Raw genomic sequence first — 20660 nt, forward strand, 5'->3', positions numbered from 1 at the left:
TCTTGTTTTTAATTGTGAAGGCAATTTACATTTTTTTCCACCATAACAAATCAGTAGGTCTTTTCTAGGTGTCACATTCTTCCTTGTTGCTAAGTTATCATACTTTTATCATCATTAATGTCTTGCTTTGGCCTTCATGACATCTTCTCTTCATGTGTTTCTTAGGATGATCCTTTATGCAAAACAGATAGAGTTCTTTGTCTCAAGAGCTGGATAATGAGAGAACATCTCCTCCGGATTCCTCCTACAGTGTAACTGCAGATAGGAGCAGGTTATTTCAAACAGCACTTGGTGTTTATATCCTTCAGCTCATAAAAAGAATATTTGAGGGTCCAAAAGAAAGGGAATATTTTGGTGGGCGTAGCCTGTAATTCGCCGTTTCATGCAGAGCAGGTAGTTAATAATGAAAGTTCTCTGATGGTTTCATCTGTTAATGCCATCTGGAAGAGGAGCAGCGGTGGATGATATGATGTATCGAGCACGGCGCCCTTGCTCCTCACACACAAGGATACAATATGTTAATCGGCCTTCCTTTGAGCCCTACATGCTCACTGCTGTGTTTTATAACACACAGCTGCTCCTCAGTCAGATCCAAGTTCCTTCTTAATGAAAACTGAAACAAAAAAACCCAAAAGAAAATCCAATTTGATTACAAGGAAACACTCTGAGAGTCAACTCATTAATACTGTGGTCATGAGTGCAAAGTCCAGAAAAACAAGACCCACCTAAGACATGCATCTGTGCTAGCCACCAACCAAACTCTGTCATTTTCTTAGTATTGAAGATAGCACCCAATTCCAATGGAACCTTTTATTAATTAATTTAACCGTTCAATTACATTTTCTGTAAATTGTATCTCCCTCTTCACACAGTACGTAAGTCTGGTGGACAACTTTTTTGTTGTTGCTAAGAACAAATCAAATTTTTAAACCTGTATTAACTGAGTTGATGGAGGCAGCACAACACGCTGTAAACACAACATACATACATATTATCACCTTATAAGTTTGCTATGGTGAAAAAGTAAGCAAAGAGTTTCAGCAGACACAGACCAACATGCTAATCCCATTGAGTTTGTGTCCATGCACTGATGAATGTTCTCTCTCTTCTAGCTGTTTTTGGTCTCGTTGTTCCCCAGCTAGTCTCTCACTGTGTCTGTCTGCTGTTTACTGTTTGCTAGTGTACAGTGGGTTTATCAGAGATTTTTTTTTTTTAAATAGCTGGAATTGATGCTGATCTGAGCGAGTGAGACTGAGCCAAAACACTGTGCCATAAAACCCAATCAATGAGCTAAACATGTCTATAAAGGTTTCAGGGTTTTCCCTGTCATTATAAGGTTTGGGTACAGCACCCGAGCCGTTTTAGGCAGCACCTGAGCCGAATGAATGTAACTAAAAGACTTTTCTCAGATTTAATAATTATAGTTAGACTTCTTTAGCAAGTTTTGTCTTTAAGCTTTACTCTTTTTTTCTTCATATGCTCTAGCTTTTCCGTTTATGGTGATAATAACAGACCAAAATAATGTGAGAAAATGACCAAAACTACCACAAAGGGACACAAACCGACCACAAAGAGACGCCAAATGACCACAGAGACCCCAAACTACCCCTAAAGGATGACCAAAAAGACACAAAATCCCACAAAGAGTTGAAAAACACATTTTCTTGAGAAATGTCGCTTAAACCGAATACCCCGCCAAATACGCGCACCTAGGTCTTCCACAAAGCCAGGGAAAACACTGGAAAACACACATTCAGAATTAGGTGAAGGTTTTCTGTGGCTTTATGACTATAAGCATCATGCTTCACATAGCACATTGTCATTTTTTTAAGATTATATTTTGGGCATTTTTAGGCCTTTATTTGACAGGACAGCTGAAGAAATGAAAGGGGAGAGAGAGGTGGAATGGCATGCAGCAAAGAGCCGCAGGTCGGAATCAAACCCAGGCCTGCTGCGTCAAGGAGTGAACCTCTATATATGGGCACCCGCTGTACCAACTGAGCTATTCGGGCGACCAGCACATTTTCATTTGATCCGTTGTGAATACTAGTGCCGTGCCCCTGTTTGGAACGGGCCAATTGCTTGGCCTCCGGTATTACTGCTTGCAGCTATTTGGAGAAGCACTCATATAAACAACTTTACACTCCACACTGTGCTTTCTCGGGTCCTGAGCAATACACCTGCCATGACATAGTTGCGTCTTCTAGCAATGCTTGGGTATACGTCATACGGTATGTAAGTCATTTGCTAACAGCTAGCTATTTGGAACCAGGCTATTTCCAGGAACAAAAGTTCGCTGATGCAACATCTCCGGTCTCTCTTTCTTCATCTGTTCTCGAATGTACTGTAGCGAGCAATGGAGAGTGAGCTGTACCCTGCTTGCCGTTCGGCGTTGTAACAGATAATAGGGTTTCTCCTTTCAATACACCACAGTGTGTACATAACGCACTACTAATAAATAATTGCAGTGGTTCTCAAGAGCTCGCACTCGACACTGCACTTTGCTCCTCAGTGATACACAGGCCAAGTGTGAAGTCGATCGGATGAACGGTTGACGAGAAAATCAAAGCGCAGACACACAGACAGAGACTCCATCCATTTTAATTAGATAGATATATTGATTAGTGCTGCTTGAAGATATTTAGTGCCAAAAATATCAGAATCCGGCATGTGTAATTGTAGAATTTAAACTCGCCATCACACCCCCCAAAATTCTTCAAACATATTACTGAGACATGACCTCTGTGCACATAGAAAATCTTCTTGGATCTGCCTCTTTTATTTAAAATCATGAAATATATGTGCAAGATTTTGTTAATTAAAGTGCAGTAGTTAGTTTGTTTAGAAGATTCTCATCAGACACAAATCACATGTCTCTGGGCTTTTCTATACACCAAACTTTGATGGAATCTTATTTAAAGTTTTTGAAACTTCTGCAGTCAAACAAACAAGAGGGACGGAAAACAGAGCGTCTCAGAACTAAAATTAAAATGAAATCATTATCAGGTGATGCAAAATGAAACAAAAGAGGCATCCATCCATTGTGTAGTGGAGGCATGTGGAGGCAAACGAGAAGAAGAAATAGCAGCAAGTTTGTTTAGTCTTTTTTGTCTTTATCAAACTACAGCTGTCCATAAAGAGAAATGTTCACAAACTTTAAAATTAGCGTAACAAAATAAGTGTTTACTGTCTTCTGGTAGCTATGTTTTTTTTCACTTATGTTCAGGAAAACTAAATACTACAATGGAAGAAGCTCAGAAAAGTCTTCTCTAAATATAATTCAATAAAAACCAGTACAACATGAAATCCGCTTGTATCGGACACTATTATTATTATTACTATTTAATGTAGAGCTAATAAATTGAGCCTATTAGTCAGCAGACAGAAAATGAATCTGAAGTCTGAAGAACTGAACTCATTTATCAAGTGTGCTTCTTTTCCCTGTTCCATTGAATCCCTTTGAGTTTTAGTAACTGTAGTTAAATTTAAGCAATTAAAACTTGTAATGGACACTTTCCTTTTTTGACATTTTTCAAAGTAGCTTACATTATTTGAATTGATTACTTCCAAGATGAATGGAAATAATAATAAGTAATGACAAATCATTAGTTTAAACCCTAATTTAATTCACTAGAAGTTATTTAAATGTACTAAAATGACTGTTTTGATTCATTTTTTTTTTTTTATCCTAAAACTGGGACTTAATCAATGAATTAATAATCTTGTCAATGAGGTTCCCCCTGGGTCTAAATCTGAAAAGAATCTGCGTTCTCGACATGGAAACGTTTTGAGAAACTCTGAAAGTCAAAAATGTGTAACAAACACACACTGTTGACATCATGCACCACTGACCAACTTATGAAAACACACACACACACGCAAAGTCATTAAAGATGTAATTATTTGAGACGATGCTCGCTCTAATGAGCTCCTTCCTTCCTGTTATCAGCCCTTCAGAACACGTTTTATTTACTCTCTAATGAAGCCTCACTCTGCTCCTTCTACTGATGATACATATTCAATAACAGCAGAAATATTTGGTCAATATTATTGTATTGTGACTTTCCCTTAAAGGCTTTTTATACCCCTGGTATTTGTTTCCATCGACTAGCTGGAAATTGAAGCTGCAGCTAATGAGAAACTGGACAGTGAGTTTGGTGTATCAGAGCGATACCTCATTAAAAATCTGATTTTTAAGACGTCAGTGGAGTAAAATATGTCATTCACTCTGCTGTTTTAATGCCCAGGTTCAGCCCCAGGGAAGAAGATAAAAAATTCACGGAGAAAGAAAAAATCATGCTCAAATTTGTGTGGTACTCCCAATTGTTAGTGATCATATGACTTGTATTTAGTGCCGCAACAGTCATGAAATGAAACTGCAGTCATGGCTTTTATATTTGTGTTGTAACTTTTGTATTTGTGTTGTGGCTTTTGTATTTGTGTTGTGGCGTTTGCATTTGTGTTGTAGCGTTTGCGTTTCTGTTCAACCGTCTCGGCCACCGTAGATGTTGATGCATTAAAATGTTGTAAAACATGTTATTATAATAAATCAGTGTCATTAGTTCTGCAGGTATTTGGTCATACATTTAAGTATTAGACACATTAAAATGTTGACCTGAGGATGGCGCTAGATGGAAAGTCAGAGGATCACCGAAGTTATTACAATTTATCCTCGGGAACCTGAATGTCTGTTGTTGAGATATTTCAGTCTGGACAGACCAGCACTGCCATCCGTAGAGCCACGCCACTGGCAGAACACGTTTATAAAAGAAAACAAGATCATAAATTTACTCACTGTGTTTGTCGTCCTGAAGGTTTCAGCTGCAGGTTTGTAGTTTCTCTTTCACATTCATTTTGCACCTTGACATCGTAAAGTGGTTCATGCTGCTCTTATTACTGATGGTCCCCAGAGGTTTCTGCTCATCCTCACACTCTCACTCCTCTCTTCTCTCCTGCTTTATTTTTCATTTTCCAGTGGTTTTCTCCACTGTCTCCTCAGTCTTTAACTTGCTACAACTTCAAAACCAAGTGTGAGATTTTGCCTGTTTCAGATCAATCGCTGCTCCTTCTGCCTTTCTGCTTTCATTAGGAAATCTGTTTCCACACTGCATTCACAGTCCCATGAGAAAGACTGTATGTATGTATGTATGTATGTATGTATATATATATATGAGATTACTACTGTCTCAGTAACTGTTAGAGGGATTACCATGCAAGTAGATGCAGAGATTCATGGTCTTTGTGCGCTTTGATGATCCCCTGACTTTTCATGTAGTGCCATCATCAGCTCCAAAATTCAATTTGTCCAAGTTCTTGTGATGTCACAGTGACTTTCCGTATACATAGTTGTCTTCTGATTGGAAGGCTTTACAGATGTTTCATAACCAAAGTTCACACGACAACTTTGGTACGTGTTGCAAATGCAACACATACGGTAAAGTTTCTGTCCTCCCCCAGCTTTTCCCTCAACCCCGGTCTTGCGCTCTCATTGGCTCTTGGACTCCCTGACATATCCAATTATTTAGCCTGCTAGATATCTTGGATGCGTCTGAGATGCATTGTCTTTGAACAGTTCAAACATCGCACTCGAGCGGCGATTTAGGAGCGCTGATTTGGGAGCGCTGATTTGGGAGATACGATTTGGGAGCGCTGATTTTGGAGCGCTGATTTTGGAGCGCTGATTTGGGAGCGCCGAGCCAACGCTGATTAGCCCCTGATCTGGGGCTTAAAAACTAGGCATTAGCAACCAGTTTACACATCACTAAAGTCTAACTAAGACATTAGGTGGGTAGGTAGGTTTGATGATGCAGCCTAATTTATTAAATCACTACAGTTAGTTGCTTGAAACATTGGAAAAACGTTATGCACAAACTTGGAGATGGATTTAACCCGAGTCTGTAGAAAATGTGCTGTTTTAAACACAAATCCTGCGTTTGGAAACTCTGGCTCTGCCTATGTTGATAATGCCTAAAAACTAATCTCTGTCATCTTCTTGCCATTGCTTTTAGCAAAATTTTTGGCTGTATTTTTCTTTTAATAATCTACAATTTTATTCCCTTATTACACTCATGTATGTAAAACTCTAGTCTCGCTTTGCCAGCCCCTCCTCCAAAGCATTCTGAAGGAGGGTCTGGCTACTTCACATAGCATTTGGGGATGGGAGGAAAACATGCTCTGGTTTAATGGCATTTCTTTAAACCAATCAGAATCGTCATGAGTGGCGCTAAGCTCTGCACAGAGCCGCTGCAAAATAGTCGAAAACGAAAAAAATAGAAAGAAAACTCAGATTGAACAGATAGTCTAGCTAGCTGTCTGGATTTACCCTGCAGAGATCTGAGGAGCAGTCAACAGTAGTCCTCATAAATCCACCGGAGTTTAAAATTCCAACACAAAGAAAGCGGAAGGAAACGGAAAATACATGCATCCGGCGGAATTTCCTGCTGCACCGGAGCCATCCCGAAAGTGGAAAGGATATAGACTAGTAAAACCCATTTGTAAAACCCTTTGAATATAGCAATAAGGTTGCCTTTTCTTGCCTAGAAAGAAGTGTGACACAGAATTAATGATTAATTTCTGCTCCACTAAACTCACAAAAAACTCCTTCCTGTTTTAATTCTGCGTTGTGAGCATCACCGATTCAAGAGGGGCTTCTGCCTTTTAGAAATGATAAATGTGGGGAGCAGTGGAGTCTGAGTTGTGGTGCTGAGAGTGGTTCCTGAGGGCAGCTTCGGTTACAGAATGACAACTCTTCTCTGCTTTAAAAATGTTCACATTTTCAGAGCGTGAAGAAGTGCAGTAGGGGTTGTAAAACGTGTTCATCATCCTGCATAATGTGTCTCTCTGCTCTGATGGGATTTTTTTTTTTTCCTCTCGGTGAACAGCTCTGTTTGACCAGAGGGCCCCGCCGACACACTTCAGAGCCAAATATGTGTCACACAAGCAGGTGGTGATATCAAACACACTCTCCCCCTCCCCATCAGAAACAAATACTTCACCTTGTTTTGAGCTCTAAGTGTCACATCCTGTCTGGAAAGGAGAGACGAGTCCTCATTCTCCAAAGATTCATCAGAGTCATCATTCCTGGCTTACTCCACACAATACACACACAATACACACAATAAATGGAGGGACAATCCAACGTCCCCTCAGTTTATGCCTGGAGGACAAAAATACAACAAAAATGGAAATCTAATACCCACATCCTTCTCTGCACATGAAAAGTACCAGGAGTGAAGGTCGACACGGACATTTAGAAAAAAAACAAAGCAAGTATACTTGTAGAGCACATTTCTACGCAAAAGAATAAGAGAAAGAATAAGAACAGACAAATACTCAAAGTAAAGACGTAAGTGCAAGGTGGATAATGATTACGGCAGTGGTGGAAGGAGTATTCAGATCTTTTACTTAAAGCTATAGAGCGTAGTTTTTGTCTCCCCAATGAGGAACTCTTAGTAATGACAACAAAACTGTCGGCGCATCCACATGACACAAGCCTTCCATGATCACGTACCACCCCTCCTCCACACAGTTGCTAGTAGCCAAAGAGGACACGGAGGATGAAAAAAAAACATGATGAACTCTTCAGAAGAGGTGATTATCTTCTCTCGATTTTCTGTGCGCGAAAGTCGCCGGACGACACAATCTTCTGCCATGCTGAGAAATACAGAGACATATAAGTAAAGCTTTAAGTAAAAGTACTAATACCACACTGTGAAAATACTCTACTACAAGTAAAAGTCCTGCATTCAAAACCTTACTTAAAATAAAAGTATTGTATGTAACATACCTGTCACATAATAAACATACTTATTTTAACCCAAACCACAATCTTTTTCCTAAAGCTAGTAGTTTTGTTGCCTAAACCTAACCGTACCTGGCACTTAGAACAATAATGCCAAAGGTTTCTGAGTCGGAGCCCGAATAAAAACACTGGTTTCAGCTGTTTGAATTTGGATTGCACGTGAGTAGTAGTTGGCATTTGACATATTGTCAGATTCTTCGTCTCAATTCTTTGTTTGGATCTTTCCTGATCTTAACCAGGTGTGGACCTTGTTTTAAAGGTCTCACATTCTGCTCATTATAGGGTTCATACTTATATTTTGGGTGTCTACTAGAACATGTTAACATGCTTTAATGTTCAAAAAACACTTTATTTTTCTCATACTGTATGTCTGAATGTACCTGTATTCAGCCTCTGTCTGAAACACTCCGTTTACCCTCCTGAAAAAGCCCAGTCTGCTCTGATTGGTCAGCAGGTCTTCCGCATCTGCACTCACTGTAGCGGCACTTTCTTTCTACTAGCGGTACTTTCTAAAAATAATAAATATATATATATATAGTATAGTATAGTTGTGACATCATAACTGTACGTAATGGCTTGTTTAAAGGCACAGTTTCTGAATATGGGCTGTGTGCATTTCTCTGTGAATTGAGCGTTTTGATACTTTAACAGTATTTTTATAGCACTTTGACCGTATTTATTATTAAAAAGAAAAGACATGGAAATCTTACTTTTAACAATATGGGACCTTTAGGATCTCATTACACACCGGTACATTGAGAAGTCTGGCATGTTTTGTTTACTGATAAAATGAGTTAGTGTTCATGTTTCTACAGTATTTATATGACTTTATATTCACTTTGACACACTGCTGAGCTGCAGGTGAGCCAGTTTCTTTTTTTCTTTTTTTTTAAATATGTTTATTGCAGATCAACATTGGGTTCAGACTGCACTTGTTCATACAAGCAACATGGTTTTTACATTTTCTTATTCATACAATAACATCAATAACAATAAGCAGCAACCAAGAACATACAATTGTAATTATTAGGCGGATTCTGAATACAATTATGATGAGGCACCGTAGCAAATGTCAAGACTAAGTTAAGAGACCAAAAAGCAAACCAGGAGTCAAAAGAGATAAGAAAAATTCCCTATGAAACCGCTAATCCTACATTATCAATATATCTGACCCCACTCCGCTTCCTCCCTCAGACCCCTTAAGTGTTCCAAAACCGGTCCCCATGCCCTATCAAACACATTCTTCCTCCCTGCAATCATGAATCTGATCTTCTCCAAGTGGAGGACTTCTCCCAGCTCTCTTAACCACATCTCAAATGAAGGGGCAGCATCGGACTTCCATAATCGCAATATAAGTTTTTTAGCCAGTACCGTACCCAGATACACTGGCCATTTGTCCCTGCCAGAGTTCAAAGCAGTGTCATTTGTAGACCCCAGAATGGCCACGAGGGGGTTGGGTATCCACTGCTTCTTGAAGGGTTTTGAGTAGAAATCAAATACAGAAGACCAGAATGAGTGGAGGTTAGGGCATGTCCAAAATTGGTGTGTGAGGGTGCCCTCTTGGTTCTTACACTTATTACAAAATGCTGATATACTGGGATACATCTTGCTTACTTTTACTTTTGAGTAATGCAACCTATGTATTACTTTAAATTGTATTAGAGTGAGCCAGTTTCTTATTGTGTATTGTGCTTTCTCTTACCGTAATTTGCCAAACGAACTCCGTCAGTCTAAACTCTGATCCGTCTCAATCTGTTCTCTGTCTGAAACCTACTCAGCACAGGCAGATTTCACCACTCAGTTCTTCAGCAGGTCTCTGTTGTTTTGCTTCCTGAGCGCCAAGTGGAAAAGCTTCAGATATTTGACGAAGTCGAAACCCTGACCTCCAGAGTACAGGAGCTCTTTCAACACAACTTGTTCCGTCTCAGTGTGCATGTGTGAGAGAGCGTAACGCATAAAAAAAGGGAAAATACAGTCAGAATAACAGGAGCGCACTATCCCATAAATCATTGCTGAATTCAGTTTGATGTATTTCCTTTGCTGGGTCTTTGGGTATCATCTCAAAGACAACGCCTGCTCCAGAAACACTGCTACTTAAGATTTCCATTTGAGAAAGTTCATTTAAAAAAGCTGTAAGGCTGAACATAGTTTTTAATATACAGTGTGGTCATCAGGGCCACCTGAAAGTACCATGGGCCCTGGGGCTACAACTTTTTCAACTTTTCCAAAGTGATTGCGACTTACAATGACTTACAAAGATACACAACAGCTACAAGTGTATGAACTATACAGGATTGACCCTATTATTCTTTATCGACAGGAACTGATAGGTCATACAGCAAACAGCCACCCACAAAGTCTCTAAACAAAGCATCAGGCTGTCTTTGAGATTTCACATGAACAACGGTTAAAGTTACTCAGGCTACCGAAGAATACCATAATTCCTCCGTTCAATTAGGCCTAAGCGACGCACCCCGAGCTTCCATCCTTAACAAACAGCCATCGGCTCTTCCAGTCTCTCCACTGCTGGCTGTTCCAATTTAACGGGAGAGAGGAGCAAGAGGGGTTAGGATCGTGATCGGCCTCTGACGAGTTGTTACCACCACCATCTTCAGCCAGAGAGGACATTATTTCAGGAAGTGTGCTAACAGGGCTTGCAGCAGGTGAATCGGTCATGCTATTAACGTCATCGCTACACAATTTCTTAGTAAAAGAATGAATGAAACGTTTAAACCAAAATGAATGAAACTGCCTTGTTTTCTTTTTGCCATGGCTATATGAGGCTAACTGCAGAATGGATTTCAAGGACTTTGCGTGCCAATTAATGGCCTCCAACATTTATTTTTTCTACGAATCTTTGCATTAATATGTACTAAAACATGAGTTGAATTTGCACCACAGCGCCGCCACACCACCGTGATGATCATGACAAGAATAGCATGTATAGTTATCTTTATTGAAGTGAATTAGGTTTGAATCGCCGTCATGCATGAATGAATGATATTTTTGCAATTTTACACATAATAATCCACAATGATCACATTATACAAAACTGAAATTACACATTGTCAATATTTTTAGAAACCCCCCAAAATTTCACAAATCACGTTTTCAGGGGAGCCCATGTCTTATTAAGGGGAGCCAAGCTCCCCCTAGCTCCCCCATTGTTCAAACCATGATTTGCATACAATAATGCATCAACAATCACTCATGACTGCAGTTTAATTTTACGACTGTTGCGGCACCGATGTCTAAAAACAAAACTCGCACGCACGCATTTTTTTGTCCACAAGTGGTGCAAACATAAGAATTTAGCATAAATCAGTCGCTAACAACCGCAGGTATTAAAGTCTGTTCCTACCTTTAAAATGTTTTCCTCCTGGCTTTATGTGTGGCAAACCTGATTAGATTAAATCCTTGATGCAAATTCAGAACTGTACTTACAATAGTTAGCTAGTCTCACATTGCTCCATCTCCACAGCGCTGTAGAGTAAGGTCTGGCTCCCCCACACATACATTCTGGGATAGGACAATAAAAAAGCGGTCTGGGTTATTTGCATTTTGTTAAACCAATCACAATCGTCTTGGGCGTCGCTAAGGTCCGACGGAGTTTGAGAACGGCAAAACATGGAGAGCGGAAGGGGCGGGACATGCGGCCCGTTAGCCTGATGTCACCCTCTGTACCACTTGATGTTATTGTTCTTGTACTGCAAGACTGTATTATAGAATAGTATAGAAAAACATACCTGGACAAGAAAGAGGTGTGCTTCATATTTTAATGTTCACATTTCCAAACAATAGGCTCACTTTTAACAACTTTTATCTCTAACTGAGTTATGTGTGTTTGCAGGTGTGCTGTGGTTGTCGGTGGTGTCCGAGGTGCTCTACATCCTGCTGCTGGTGGTCGGCTTCAGCCTGATGTGTCTCGAGCTGTTCCACTCCAGCAACGTCATCGACGGACTCAAACTCAACGCCTTTGCCGCTGTCTTCACCGTGCTGTCCGGTAATATGGGACGCCTGATAAGACACACACAACCTTTCAATACTATTTCTTCTTTGACTTTTCCATGCACTTTAGAAATAGGTGAAGCTGTGCAGGAAAGACAGACATCACATTCCTCTAACACATTCAGAAGTGCCCTGAGGATAAGCAGGGAGACTGATGCAGATTTGTAAGAGGCCATCCAGGGTCAGAGGTTATCCTCTGGAAGCCTTCGCTGCGTAGGATTGTCGGATTTTTCCTCCCAACTCATGTTAAACCTCTTACACAAGAAGTTGGCTCTGTGTCCACCATGTTGCACACTGCTCTCCTTTTCCTCAGGCCAACTGACCCCTGATTATTTTAAAAGCACATCTACAGGCTTTACGCCGCTCCTATTCTATACTCATCACACCGCGAGTGATAGATCTGAATCACAGTTCTTAATGACATGAGATGCTAATGGAAATCCTTTACCAGGAAAATGGTCCATCGATGTCTTGAAATCAATATCATGGCAGCGAGGGGAGTCCAGCCTTTGTTAGCAAAACAGGATCAAGGCTTGAATTCTAAAAGACAATACAACACATACTTTATTATTTTAAGTAGACTAACAGATTCCTCTTTTTATTGAAGGAAAAAAACTCACTTTTCTCGACTTCAAGTGATAATTATCATTAAGTTATAATTTAAGATTATAATCTTGGTTAATATTACAAAGGTAATAATTACAAGGTACTGTAAAGATGAGTGATGTGATTAATAGCAGCAGTGTCTGCAAGTCAAGGATATTTAAACAGCGTACTAAAAGTATGATATACTCATACGATTATAATATAAAACTGCTTTTTACATGTTGATTTGGACATAAACATTTATGATTAAAGCTATATTGTTGACAAAATGTATACAGTCGAACACACAGTAAAGTAGATGGACCTTGTGTGCGCACACACACACACACACACACACACACACCTTAGAGTCTATCATCGGGGGTGTCAAGGTTGAGGAGAAATGATGCTCTTTTTATGGTGAACTGTAAATCTGGAGCAGCTGAGTTTTATTTACGATGCCACACACACACACACACACACACACACACACACACACACACACACACACAGAGATTACAAACACAGACACGTGGCTCTTACCCATCACACACTTCCACGTGACACACACACACACACACACACACACACACACACACACACACACACAGAAAGGTTGTGATGTATAGCCGCTGCATTAATGTCATTGTGGCTTTTTTGATTTACCGTATGTTGATGAGTGATTGTATCCCTGTCTTTAATTGATTGGGTGTCTCACATTAAATCACTTGGTTCTGTTTAATGTCTAATTATCATGGTAACATGTGTTCTGATTTATTAATAATCATATGTTAAGCTGCAGCACAGAGGCAAAGTGATTTACCGTTGTTTTGTTAATGGTAATTATCACGGCAGATTATGTGCTTGTGCTGAGGGTAATGTTGTTATGTAAGGTCGAGGAAACACACTGAGGATGTAGCTGCACTTTTTTTAGAGCCTTGAGATTAATGGCATTCAAAAGTGTAAGTTTGTGAGAGGAAAAGGTCATAGAGTCCCTCATCCTCTGGGGAGAAAAAAGTATCTACAGCACCAGTTGTGGAAATCCAGTTATTAGTTTATAAGATTCCTTTTTATTGTAAAGGGATCATTTTGATCTGATGGATCATCATCTTGGGATCATGAAAATTCATAACAAATTATGTGGCAGTTCATTCTCTAGTTGTTGAGTCTCATTTGATTCAACCATAAAAAAGACTCACAGAAATGACAAGTCAATAAAAGCTTGTTTTTTTGTAAGTCCCAATATTATAAATGTATCTCACTGGGCTTTAAAAGTCCACAACAGCATTGGTTTTAACCAGCCTCTAAGGTGGGAAAATGGCAATTACAAAACTTAACAGTGAGCAAAAATAAACACAAGTCTACAGTCATGCGGACATGCTGATGTTTAGCAGATATAATGTTAACCATCTCAGTTTAGCGTGTTACCATGCTAACTTTGATCAAATTATCAGTAAACACAAAGTCCAACTGAGGCTGCTGGGGATGTCATTAGTTCTGCAGTTATTTAGTTATAAATCAAACAACATACCAACAAAGTATTGGACGCCTTACAATTTTGACCTGACGGTTGAGCTAGATGAAAAGTCAGAGGGTCAGCAAAGTTATAACAATTCATCCTGAGGGGAACATGAATATCTGTACTAAATGTCATGCATTTCCATTCAATAACTGATGAGAGAGACACAAGGACACGTCCACATGATTTGAAAATGTTTCAACTTGAGTGAAAAAATGTGTTTCCCAGGGCTTTATGATACTGCTTCATAGATGTATATGTGTATTATACCCATTTGGGATTATGTTTGACACAGACTGTGTGTGTGTGTGTGTGTGTGTGTGTGTGTGTGTGTGTGTGTGTGTGTGTGTGTGTGTGTGTTTTGCAGGTCTTCTGGGTATGGTGGCCCACATGATGTACACTCAGGTGTTCCAGATCACAGTCAGTCTGGGTCCTGAAGATTGGAGGCCTCACAGCTGGGACTACGGCTGGTCCTTCTGGTTAGTCCAAGCGCACACACGCACACACACACACACACACACACACACACACACACACACATATGCCCCTACTTTTGATTAAAAGGGGTTTTGTTAAAATAACCCTTTATAAAGGACACATGTTTTACTTGTTTTAAAATAACATAATATATAATGATCCAGTGATTCACTAAAATCATACCATTGGTGTCAGACACACACACACACACACACACACACACACACACACACACACACAGGTGGATACACATGCCCTCTGTTCAGTCCATCATGAATCCTGAGTTCAGGATGTTGCTGCAGGTGTTGTTGCTGCTGTAGTGGAGCTGTAGGAGTGTGTTGACAGGTACACAGGGAGCGACGCAGCTGCTGTTTCTGGGATAATTAGCCAGACAAGACGCACCTTGACCTCCACTGCTCTCTGCGTGAAGGTAAAGCCGAGCGGCTGCAGCTGCTGTCTGAGCTCCTTTTGCTCATTTGTGGATCAAGGACAGAGAAGAACACGGAGCACTTTAGGACTTTCATCCACGCTAGCTACTAAACAGAACTTGTTTTCCTTACTGCTGTTTCCAAAGTTACTACTTGTTACTGTTCTCCCTAATAATAACCATGTTTAGTTACTGTATATAGTAGTCAGCATTACATGTGGATTATAATTAGCCACAGTAAACAATGAAAGACAGAAAACTGTAAAAAGTCACGAGCAAGGACTTTAGGATGAGAAAATAAGAATAAAACGTGACGACAGAAAAAGTGAAATATCTGGAACATGAACCTGTTAAAGGTGATTTTTCTCTGTCAGTCATTCAAGTGCTCATTTAATTTAACACCACGTGGGAGTCGTTCAAGATCGTTAAAGTGGAATAAAATCAGAAAGAATGAGGAATTTCTACTGGAGCAGGAGGCCAAAAAACTCCTTCAGGATGAATAAAGAGTATAAATGTGCTCTATTGTGAGGGAGTGATGTCCTGTTTAAAGCTCTATAGAAACTGACTTTAGCTTAATTTAGAGCCTGAGGCAACAGCTGGCATACTAACTCTATAATGAATGGGCAATCAGTCAAACATATTCACTTCACTTTTTGTAACAGTTATTTGGTTGAGTGTCATTGACAATCTTTACATGCACAAAATATTCCAGTTGTTGCCCTTATTTAAAAAAAAAAAAAGACAATATTCCTACTAAGCTGTTTACATGGCTAATGAAAATGAATATTCCATCAATATTCCCTTTTACATGCAGCTGTACAAAACAAGATTTCTTTAAAGTTTTCCACTAGTGGCAAATAAGGGTTTTAAGATAAGAAATTTGGTGTACATTCTCTATCCATCTAACAATTTGATCCAGAGTAAGATATCTTAACAACTACTGGCCAGATTATCATGGACGTTTGTGTGAATATATGATCCCACAGCTAGCACCAAAGCTCTAAGTAGTAGACTGTCCTTCAGACTGGGAAACACACAGCCTTAAACAAAAATGCAGGGAAAAGTAAGTGGGAATTGGGACTTACCAGAAAAACAGTACATATTTATATTCATGATCCCCAGCGGATGATATCCAATGATTTTAGTAACCCCTCACCTTTTCTCTAGCACCACCATCAGGCCAAAATGTACACTCACACAATAAATATCAAAATCAGGCAGCAACGGTATGTTACAATTTATCCTGAGGGGAACATGAACATCCAATGTTGTTGAGACATTTCACTCAAAACCAACAACTCATGTTGGCGCTAGAGGAAAAGTCAGAGGATCATCAAAGTCATCAGGTTTTCATCGTCTGTGAACCATAAATGTCTGTACAAAATATTATACCAATTCTTCCCGTAAGTGCCAAGATATTTTACTGAAGAAGTTAAAACTTTGACCTGCTGATGGTAAAAAAAAAAAAAAAAAACATTAGGAGATCACCAAAGTTGTCAGAATTAATTATCTTGGGGAACATGAAAATCTGTCCCAAATTTCCCAAAATATCTTGGCAATCATTGGATAGATTGCCAAGATATTTCAGTCTGGACCAAAGTGATGGACCGACCAGCAGCCATGCATCGAGCCACACCACTGGCGTGGCTAAAATATGTCAGTATGAGTAGGGCGATTCACTGCTTCTTCTTCTTCTTCCCTCCCTGTGTCTCTCCCCAACCAGCATGGCCTGGGGTTCCTTCACTTGCTGCATGGCTGCTTCCGTCACTACCCTCAACTCTTACACCAAGACGGTGATTGAGTTCAGACACAAACGCAAGCTGTTTGAGCAGGGCCTGCGTGAGGAGCAGAACTACCTGGATCAGGAAGCGTTCCACTACTTCCGGGACCGCTCCCTCCAGTCCATCTCCAGCACTGTGGAGGTCTACCCCGGCCACGGTGGAACCAGAGCCGGGCTCATCGTTGGGGGGCCGAGTCTCGGTCCAGGACCGGGTCCTGGTCCCGAAAGGGGCAAGATGAGAGCCCCGTCAGCCACGATAGACCTGGGGGAGAACACAGACTCGCTGGGAGAGGAGCAGTGCTGAGCAATCTACGGGAACGTGAGGGTTGTGTGGGATGACGGGGCGAACTGCTCCTTTAGGTCTAAACTAGGCCACGGGTTCTGCCACCGAATGAGAAAGCACAGCAGTCCTTTTCAGTTTGAAGAAGATTATTAACTCTTCAAGAAGAGACAAAGTCAGTGGAATAAATAAAATTAGACGGATATTTTCTTTATATATTAATGAAAAGTCAATATAAAGTGTGAAAAACAGACTTGACTTTGAGAATTAAGATTCTTCGAGGACCAAAAGCAGGTGTTCTCTAGCTAATTTCAAGGTGCTATGTGTAGTATTTCAACATCGATTTTATCAATTCTGATACACTAAAGTGGGCCAATGTAACAGAAGTGCCAACTACAAAACAATGGGGAATGCTGAAGAGTAACAGTAGCACTAATAATAATAATAATAATAATAATAATCATCAGTCAATCAGTTCAGTTACACAGGAATATCTACCTTAAGTTGGCTAACATTAGCTACTATAAGCTACTGGTCATACCAGACCAAGTAAGACTGAATGTAGCAGCAAAACACCTGGAAGTACTGAATTAAGTTAGGGTGTGTTTTATTGCCTATTAATTAAATTAAAAAAATGTATTTGTAACGGAAGGAATATGTTCTATTTATTTCATTGATATATTTTAGACTACTTTACAACTAAAGCCCATTTTACATATGCACTTCAATCCTGAAGTTATCCAGACATTACACAGAGGAGCTGTATGTGAAAACGCAAATGTCCGAATCAGTTGGACCGGACATTAAACAGACTTTATCCTGCCAGCTGCCTAGCACAAAGTCTGCGTAATGTCCGATTGAGCCCATGTGTGAAGAGATCAGCTCATTGTCCGGAGAATTCACAGAATTCACAGCGAGTTGCAGTGATGATGATGTTTCTAATGGCGCTTACCCACTGCTAGTACCACTCGGCTCGGCTCGACTCGGCTCGGCTCGGCTACGGTAGCCCGTCCTCCTTTTTCCATTGCAGATTTTAGCTATTAGTACCGCCAAAGAATTTCTAATATGGGAAGAAGTTCCACTCTCTCGTTACTTCCGGCTTCTGAACTGGTTGCAGTTCCACCAGAGTTCCATATAGGGGGCGCTCACAGGCCAGTGCAGAATGAATGGGAATCTATGGAGCTATACCCCTCAAAATCCACTTTTCTCAGGATATAATTTTTTGTCTAGTAATTTGAATGTTGCATTTGAAAGGAGAGGCTAAGAAAATACACACTGCTGGGTGTTAGATTTTTTTAAAGTGGCTTTTTTGTTCTAAAAAGCCTTTTAAAATGTCAATGACGTCATACACATATACGGCCAGAGATTCTGCTTTACGGCAAGATCTGAGTCGCTTCCTTTTTTCTCTCGAGGCATCGACAACACAGCTGACAGATTAGACTCTCCCTGTCAATACACATGCTAGAAAGAGGTTTGCTAATGTTTTAAAGACCACGCCGAAATATTCACTCTGACATTCTGGTTCTGCTTTGGATGCCGTCAAGCGGGATCTCCGATCGTAATCAGTCCTTCACTGACCAATCAGCATTCATTAGCAGAATGCTAGCGTGTTATGGGCAACAACGACTCAACCTGTAACAAATCGAAAGGGCATAAGTACTCGTTCATTCAACTTTCGACCTATAATCCATGTTGAACTTGCAAAAACTACAATCAAATCTGAGATTTCTCAACGACAATCAGGCGAAAGAGACAAATTTAGCCGTCTAGCTCCATAGGGTCCCATTCATTTTGCACTGGACCGTGATCACCCCCAGTAGAACTCTGGTGGAACTGCAACCAAAGTAGGTACAATGGGGCTTAATAGGGAGTGGAACGGCTTTCCGTAGACAGGCTTTGGTACCGCCTCATGCATGAGGCGAGTGTGGCTGGTAGTCATAGCGACGCCGCAGGAAACTGCCGTGACCTAACGCGACACACACACACAGAACGTTGAAGGTGTGTTGTTTTTGATTCTCGGCATGTGGCTGTTGCCACAGCCAGAAGACACATTTTGTTTCAAAAGAAGCTGGAGGCAGCAAAAAAAACACTGCTGGCTAAACTATTTAAATTTAAAAATGGCGGGTTTGTTCAGGATACCCCCGTCCGTCGCTAGGAATGATGACGCAGTGATTAGTGACGATTCTCTCCAACCAATCAGTAGTCTGCAGGTTTTCAAGTCACCTTTTGGGATCGCCTCAGCTCGCTTGGGACCTCGACGGAGGTGATACTAAAAAAAAGTACCTGATGGCAGGTACCAGGGACTTATTTCATAATGGAAACCAAAAAAGGCGAGTAGAGTCGAGCTGAGTCGAGTCAAGCAGGTACCATGTAATGGAAAAAATGGTAAATGGTAATCTCTGTAAGGGCCAACGCCAAAATCATCAGTTATATACAAGGAATAGCAAGAGACTTTGTTGTTTATGACCAAATTACAAACCGGCTAAGTGACCGCAGTGTAATCCCCGTCATGTCCTGCCTCCTGCATGCTCTACCCAGGTGCCACCCCTCGCCTAAACCAAATGGAGTATTTCCAGTAAGTAATAACGCGTCTGACACAAACAATCTCCTGTTGTGTGCTAGCTACATGTGTGAAAGGGAAACTTCTGACATTGTCCGGAGTTCATATGAGAAAACATAACAAACAAAAATTTAGAAATATAACATTAGAGAGCGTGGGTGGATATCTTGGGTAAGAGAGAAACCAGCAGTTGTGATGAGGTGTAATGCATGCAGAAAAAACTTGGGAGCTTTGTTAAAGTCATGAAGGCGATACGAATATGGGTAGTAAATCACAGGAACGTGTCACTTTTTTGGGAACACACAGAAAAGAAAAGAAAGAAAGAAAAACTTAATGAGAGGTTAGAAGAGCAGGAGCTAGCCCAGATGTGACAGCAGGACTTCGTCTTATTTAAACCAGCATCTTGTAGTCATTAGAAGAACTGCAGCATAAAGGTATTTTACTGAGGTTTTACAGTCTGGATCCATTATTGTCTTTCATCCTTCCTGTGGTTCTTCAGAACCAACAGAGACTGATTCAGAGGTGGGGAAGTAGGGAAGGAAGGAGCATGAGCTGCCTTGGGTTAGGAAACCTTGTGACAAACAAAATATACTACACATAGCACTTTTAAACAGGTCATGACCAGGCCGAGCCCTATTTATGACACTGAATGTAAAAACTAGTGTTAGGAGTTATTATTAAAAACTAAATGTCTGTTCAGCTGTGTTGATCCTGTTGGTGAAAACTGAAGTATAATGAGAAAACGTTTGAATGCGTCTTCAGTCCTCAGCAGCTTTGCGATGGTTTTTATATTTAATTCTTGCTTCAGGACAAGCTGTGACAAGAAAGCCTGTTCACTTTCTAAGACCTAACAAATTAGTATTTTTCCTCTTTCAGTTCTTCTAATAGTGCATTTTATGAGTGCAGGTGTGAATATTTGCCTAATATTATACCAGTTGTGTTGTGTTTTTAAGTTGCATGCACAAACACAATTCAAGAATTGTCCCGGCCTGTCGTGAACTTTAAAAAAAAAAAACGATTTAATTTACATGACAGCCTGCAGTTCAATAGCAGAACATTGTCACAGTTCAACAGCCTCCTCAGGCTCTTTATGCAGGTCGCTGTCCAGGTGCATCACTTCAACTGGACCGCCTTTCATTTTAGTCACGGAGCTCTCGGATTTAGTGAAACTTTTTTTGACATTAAACCAGTCCCTCTTTGAAGACTTGACGCTCTGCAGTGTG

The 20660-nt window shown here is 40.4% G+C and overlaps 1 protein-coding gene across 1 annotated transcript in view; it reads left to right on the forward strand.

The window, feature by feature from the left end:
• Nucleotides 1-17905, forward strand: part of gsg1l (gsg1-like) — a 33324-nt gene extending 15419 nt beyond the window's left edge. The window contains exons 3-5 of the mRNA XM_031318743.2: nt 11652-11804; nt 14281-14392; nt 16541-17905. Coding sequence (XP_031174603.1) covers nt 11652-11804; nt 14281-14392; nt 16541-16901 — 626 coding nt within the window. The 3' untranslated portion in view covers nt 16902-17905. The remainder of the gene's footprint in view (nt 1-11651; nt 11805-14280; nt 14393-16540) is intronic.
• Nucleotides 17906-20660: the final 2755 nt, after the last annotated feature.

Source organism: Sander lucioperca, chromosome 21 (assembly GCF_008315115.2).
Source record: "Sander lucioperca isolate FBNREF2018 chromosome 21, SLUC_FBN_1.2, whole genome shotgun sequence".
In the NCBI taxonomy this organism is placed as follows: Eukaryota; Metazoa; Chordata; class Actinopteri; order Perciformes; family Percidae; genus Sander; species Sander lucioperca.